General features: G+C 42.7%; 1 protein-coding gene across 5 annotated transcripts in view; it reads right to left on the bottom strand.

Moving 5' to 3' along the window:
* LOC110535322 (myb-related protein A) overlaps positions 1 to 6,889 on the bottom strand; it is a 49,757-nt gene that overhangs the window by 42,487 nt on the left and 381 nt on the right. Inside the window, exons 2-8 of one of the 5 annotated variants that reach the window (XR_002475239.2) lie at positions 5,698 to 5,753; positions 5,429 to 5,477; positions 5,145 to 5,197; positions 4,578 to 4,633; positions 4,319 to 4,365; positions 4,049 to 4,082; positions 3,801 to 3,866 (exon numbers count right to left, since the gene is read on the bottom strand). Coding sequence is in view for 3 of the 5 variants with exons in the window: in XM_036934971.1 (XP_036790866.1) it covers positions 4,049 to 4,062 (14 nt within the window). In the remaining 2 variants the exon portion in view is untranslated. Of the gene's footprint in view, positions 1 to 3,800; positions 3,867 to 4,048; positions 4,083 to 4,318; positions 4,366 to 4,545; positions 4,634 to 5,144; positions 5,198 to 5,428; positions 5,478 to 5,697; positions 5,754 to 6,889 lie in introns of those variants that run through there. The other 4 variants (XR_002475240.2, XM_036934971.1, XM_036934968.1 and 1 more) reach the window with 4 other exon arrangements.

Genomic DNA, 6,889 nt, shown 5'->3' with positions numbered 1-6,889 from the left:
GGCTGGCCATGGGGTGAGCACGGAGCAGGCACGGCCAACATCCATGCTGCAAGGACACGATGTCAGGTGCTGAGCCCTGCTTACTTTGTAGCCTGGGAGCCTTATTCAACTCTAGCTGATGTGTCAAAACAATGAAGAAACATTATGGCCCCACCTGTGATACACAACGTGTAGAGTGGATGCTGACAAACAAGATGTCCTTTCCCATCCAGTTTCAGCCCCCTCAAACAAGACCCCCAGGACTGACAGTGTAGTGCTGGGAACAGCGTTTGGTCATTGTTGGCTTTCACTGTGTTAATGTAAATTGAACATTAATGATGATTTCAAATGTACTGCATCACTTGATAAATGTGCCCCCAATGAGTGTCCCTGTGGTGATTCTGAAACAATGCCATTCCATGTGAGCAATTTGAAGCCTTTTATCATATCGTCTTTGCCAGTGCTGAGTTCTACTGGCAATGTATTCCGGACTGCAGAAATATCAAATCTCTGAGCCAACTGTCTATTTAGGCGTGTGCTTTATGTAGGAAAAACAGGAAGGGAAGACTATTTACTCTTTCCAGAGGAAGCAGTTAATTGCTCCCACAGGCTGCCGCCCAAACAAACCCAGCCGGAGAATAGACGAGATGCCTTCAGGTCCCCTCTACTTTGGCTTCAGCAACAATTCAGGATGGACAAGAAACGGTAGCGGTAAATATTTCCGAGCCATGTCGCACCAGCGTCTTAATCTGACCCTAGTGCAGCTGTAAACAGCGTTTCCCTGTGACCTGGAGGCGCTCCACAGGAGCAGCTTTAGTAGACACCTACACAGCCAGCTACATCACTGAGTAGGACCAGAGCATGGTAAACTTCCATTAGGTATGGTTCAGTGCAAAGATTAGGGTTTATTCTGGGTAACAAGTAGCTTACAATAGAATGTCATGGTAATATTGTATTTAGTACTTAAACACCATTTCAATGAGGCCAGAAGAACACAATGTACTATAAAAGTTTATTAACATGTATCATAATGAACAGGGCAGAATAAAAATCACAGCAAAAAAATCATTTGACTTTATTTAGACATGGTCACATTGAGACCAAGGTTGTTTTTTTTGCCAGGCAAGAACGTTTTGAAGGGCAAAGGATATTGGTGTCAAGGGTCAACTTTTGAGTACATGAGCCACCATCCAAACCTTGGATTGTGTTAATAGTCAAACACACCAAAAGTAAATTACCAGTTTCTTAATTGATCAACTGTAATTATTAAGACTAATGCCTAGATCAGGGGTGTCAAAGTCAAATGGACGGAGGGCCAAATAAAAAAATCAGCTACAAGACGAGGGCCGGACTGTTCGAATGTTCATTGAAAAATTTTTAAATGACGCATATAGTCTAGTGAACCTAATTGAACCTACTGAAAACCTAACAAATATATTACAATATGATCAGATAAATAAAGCAATATTTTCTTATGGCTCTGTCAGTAATCTTTAATTTTCAGACACAAGACAAATTTCCTTTATATAAATATCCCCATAACATGAACATTAAATGAAAGAAACCGGTATTCAAGGCACCATCAGTAGACTATATTTTCTATTTTAGCAAAAGTGGGCTAAATTTACTTCAAAGAAAAAACAATAATAGCAATTTTCTATCATCCACTCAACTGAAATATTTTTAAAATATAATTGGATTGAAATACAAAAAAATAAAGTGCAAAAATCTATTAATCAAAAACAACACTTTGTTTAAGGAGAAGTAACATGCAGTGAAAACAAATATTAAATTTTAACTTTTAAACTTGAACTGAGTAAAAACTCTAAATATGTGATTGCACAGTAATGTTCACTTGTTTGAGGTTGAGGGTGATACTTGGTGGTGTCCCATCTTTTCCACAAGTTCATCAATGTTCGGGGTAAGGCTCTGAGCTGAAGAAATCCTCAGAATTGAGTGGAGGTGTTCAGCAGTAAGTCGACTTCTGTGTGATGTTTTGTTCAGGTTCATCAAAGAAAACAGTTGTTCACACAGGTATGTGCTGCCAAACATAGACAACGTTTGAGCAGCCTGGATGCGCAGCTGGGGCATTGTGCCGGGGAGGAAACGGGCGAACTCCGCAGCACCCACTGCCGCATATTTTGCCCTCAGTGTATCATTGCATTGGAGGTCAATCAACTCCATTTGGAGGTTTGGTGGTGAGCTTTCCACGTCAACAGCAAATGGGTTACCGAGCAGTTCCAACCTGCTTTTTTGTGCTTCAAAGTCAGCAAATCGGCGTCGAAAGTCAGCGGCAAGCATACCTATTTTATCAGCCAACTGTGTGCTCGGGAACGCACTGGTAGAGAGCTTCTCTTTCATGGTCTGGCAGCTGGGAAAGTGGCTCAAATTTTCTTTCCGCATCTGCGTCTCCCACAGAGTCAGTTTGGTTTTAAATGCCTTCACTGTACTGTACATATCAGAGATGACACGATCCCGACCCTGCAGCTGCAAGTTTATTGCATTCAGATGACTCGTAATGTCACACAGAAAAGCCATTTCACACAGAAACATTTCGTCTCGGAGTTGTGTTGTGTCTTTCCCTTTGCTGTCCAAGAACAGACAAATCTCCTCACGAAGCTCGAAACATCTTTGAAGCACCTTTCCCTGGCTTAGCCATCGCACCTCTGTGTGATAAGGCAAATCACCATGCTCCGTTTCTAACTCCGTCAGAAATGCCTTGAACTGGCGGTGATTCAAACCTTTGGCTCTGATAAAGTTAACTGTGCGCGTGATGATGCTCATTACATGCTCCATTTTCAAGGCTTTACCGCACAACGCTTCCTGGTGTATGATACAATGATAAGCTGTCAGCTCACCTGTCGCGTTTTCCTCTTGCATCTTTTCCCGTATCTTCGCCACCAGTCCGCTCCTGTGTCCACACATCGCAGGTGCTCCGTCGGTTGTCAAACCCACGAGTTTTTCCCAAGGCAGCTCCATCTCATTTACACATCTTGACACCTCTTCATACAAATCATGCCCCGTAGTTGTGCCATGCATAGGACGTAAAGCCAAAAACTCCTCTGTCACGCTTAGGTTGGAGTCCACTCCGCGGATGAAAATTGACAACTGGGCAATGTCAGAAATGTCGGTGCTCTCATCCACAGCCAAGGAATATGCAATAAAATCTTTTCCCTTTTTCACAAGCTGCTCTTTTAGATTGATGGACAACTGGTCTACTCTCTCGGCAATGGTGTTTCTGCTCAGACTCACATTTAAAAAGAGTTGCCTTTTTTCTGGGCAAACTTCGTCACAAACTTTAATCATGCAGTTTTTGATGAAATCCCCCTCCGTAAATGGCCGGGCTGATTTAGCGATCTCTTCTGCCAAAATAAAACTGGCCTTGACAGCAGCCAGGCCTCGTTTTAATTCCTCTGCCTTTTGTAGCCTTTGTTCCATGTCCATATTCTTGTTTTTGTCCGCGTGTTTCGTTTCATAATGTCGTCTCAGATTATACTCTTTCAGTACCGCCACACTTTCTCCACACAGAAGACACACAGGTTTTCCAGCTACCTTCGTGAACATATACTCCGACTCCCACCTTGTTTGAAACCCCCGGTTCTCAGTATCCACCTTCCGTTTTGCCATTTTTGATGGGTATCTGAAAGTTAATTTTACTGTGATGCTGACGACTGCTGTGCCAATAAATATTGAAATGAAGCAGCCTACTGCTCGGTGCGTCACCTTTGCATTGTGGGAAATGTAGTATTGGTGCGTGTAAAAGATCTGCGGGCTGCCGGCTTGCTGCGGGCCGGTTCTAATAATAAATCAAGATCATCCCAGGGGCCGTAAAAAACCTTCTTGCGGGCCGGATGTGGCCCGCGGGCCTTGACTCTGACATATGTGGCCTAGATAAATAAAAAGTTAAATTAAAGAGACTTGCTGGCAACAACTACTTTAACGTTCTACAATAGTTTAGTGCTGGTAATTCAGATTAATGGCTTTTCAGGAGGGTAAAGCAGCAGAAGCGTGTCAGAAAAGGGATCACAATTCCAGTAAAATGGACACCTCAAACCAGGAAGGAACTCACCATAAGACACTCATCTACTGCAGGTCCAACAAACCTACAAAATAATAAAAAAATTAAAACAAGTCTCAGTAAACATTTTTAGTCAGGGATTGCAGGTTCAGCTATTAAATGATCAATGATCATGCTGGTGGTTCAGTTAGTCACAGTCTCAACACCCCAATTTAGTCAGATGGGTAAACGGCAAAAGTGTGAAGTCATCACAACTCCAGTAGCAGAACAGACCCGAGGAAAACAGTTTATTAGTGATGTTTAGCCCTCAGACAAACTTACCATAGGGTTGAGATAGCTCTTCATACTCCACATACTGGGCCATCAATCTAGGATCGAAGAACAGTCTATTAGCATATCATTTGATTGTAATTAGGCAAAATATTCAAGAGATTATACTGATAGTTCAGTTCATCACATTGTCAGCACCCCAATTAAGTCTGATGGGTAAACGGCAAAATGTAGAACTCATCACAACTCCAGTTGCATGCACTTTCGCCAAGACGTACACATCAGGTTTGGCCCTCAGGAGGAAACTCACCACGGGGCAAGATTTACTTCTTCAGAGTCTCCAGTCCACATGCTAGCCAATCAAATCTAGGAAAGAACACATGTTCAAATTAATGTCATTTGATAGATGTAATGTAAAATATGTCCGAATACACTGGTAGTTCAGTTCATCACATTCTCAGCACCCCAATTAAGTCTGATGGGTAAACGGCAAAAATGAGAACTCATCACAACTCCAGTATCAACATTATCCAAAGGGAAAACAGATTTCAAACAGCCAACTCAATTGGGCTAGTTGTATAATGTCAGTGGAGAAAGGGTATAGGCCAAGGGTCAGCAACAGGCAGCACCCCAAAATGTACAGCACAAATTACTGGGAATTCAGATAAAAATGCATTCCATTTAGGAAATCTGAGTCTCCCCACAAATAAAAATATGATCATGTCTCAATGTAATCAAGGTATACATTTTTATTTTTCAAATACAATGTGCTTCATTGTCAATTTGTAGTACACAATTATATTCCTGCCCTCCCCGACACAATAAATAGGCCCACGGCAGAGTACAGTTGCCTGCCCCTGGGTTAGGCCTAACTCACCAAAAGACTAGATGATCCTCCTACAGCATCTTCAGCACCCTGCCAGTCCAAGTCTGTGGGAGAAAAACAAATTGTTATCCTGATGATCATTGGTCTCCAATTGAGAGATGATGGTTTGGAAATTGTATTATCTCCTTAAAATAATGCTGATGGTTCAGTTAGTCACAGTCTCAACACCCCAATTTAGTCAGATGGGTAAACGGCAAAGTGTGAAGTCATCACAGTACCAGCAAAACAGCCGACTAGCAGAGCACAGCTTATAGTTAGGAATGGAATGGACTCACCTCGGTACCACAGTAATGCATCCAGCACCATCGATCCCTAAAAGACAACCTGTGAGGGGAGGGGGGGGAACAATTAACTTTGCATCAAGAATAGTCAATCAGATCTACGAAAGTATGGTCAGTGATAATACTGGTGGTTCAGTTAGTCACAATCTCAGCAATCTAATTTAGTCAGATGGGTAAACGGCAAAAATGAGAACTCATCACAACTTCAGTACTATCGGACAAGAGATGTCTTTTAAATCTTGGATCAAAATTGAACAACTCACCTTGAGTGCAAAAAATAAGCCCGTATGCATGTCTGGAACCATTAATCCCCATCCAACTACAAGAAACAAAAACACATGTATGTAGAATACATCAAATCAGCTTACACAGCTGGTGGGTTTGCCAAATTAAGGTTAAATTATTTCTGAGATTCATAGTCATGGTCTCAGCCACACCCCAATCTGGTCAGATGGAAAAAGAAAAATGACCACATTGGATCGTTAAGTGTAACGTGGGTGATCGAAAAGTGAGACCTTCTGCGTCATCAAAAATTCATCCCAAAAAATAGTACTGCCAAGTAATTGCCCTTTAGGATTGTGGAGCTATTGATTTCCATATTGCATGGATAAGCTGTACTGAAGGAATAGCCAATGCACTCAAGACTTCAATAAGACCGCCAATGAGTGATGAACTTCGGGTCATGGGGCACATGACAGCTCGGGAGCCCAGTGCACACACTACAGCCTCTGCTATGAAGGTTCAACAGCAGGTCACGACTTTTACCAAGACCTTTACTCCTTTGAAGGGCCAAAGTCGTGAATCCCAAAGAAGTCATTGTGAAGACAATTCCCAGACCACCGCGGCCTATGACCCGTTAACCCTGGTCAGAGTCGGTGGACAGCAACGTTACTAACAGGCGCCAAAATGCCAAAGGGACCATTTATCATCGGATCTGGGACAAGCAGCTGCCAGTATGATTTATTACAATACTGTGGGGACGTTTATGCCCAAATAGCCTAACACCGTTTGTCGAGTCATGACTTTCTTTGACCATGTGAAGTTATGGATCCATTCTATTCACATGACCAGACATGTTGGTAGTAGGCTCCCAAACGGCAACTTGGGTAAGTTTTCAATAACTAATTGCTTGATTTACCACCAGCCCACATGCACCGACACATTACTGCAGAACGTTAGCTGGGTGCGGTATGCGCCAATTTTGAGCATAAACGTGGGGAGATCAGTGGTTAAATACCTAGCTATGAGTACTAGTTAATGATAATAAAAATTACAACGAGATATGCCGTTCGACAGCCAGTATTCATACTTTAACAGTATGTTTTGCCTGGCCTAGCTACATTGAGGGGCCTGCAAACTCTTGCGGTCAATGAACACGTGGTCAGCGGCATGCATTGGATGTGTGGCCCTCGAGCACTGGGAGCCAGGCAGAATCGGTTCGTTTAACTAACAGCT

This window comes from Oncorhynchus mykiss, chromosome 11 (assembly GCF_013265735.2).
Source record: "Oncorhynchus mykiss isolate Arlee chromosome 11, USDA_OmykA_1.1, whole genome shotgun sequence".
NCBI lineage: Eukaryota > Metazoa > Chordata > Actinopteri > Salmoniformes > Salmonidae > Oncorhynchus > Oncorhynchus mykiss.
Note: the sequence above shows the minus strand (reverse complement) of the source record. Positions and strands in the feature narration are given on the sequence as shown.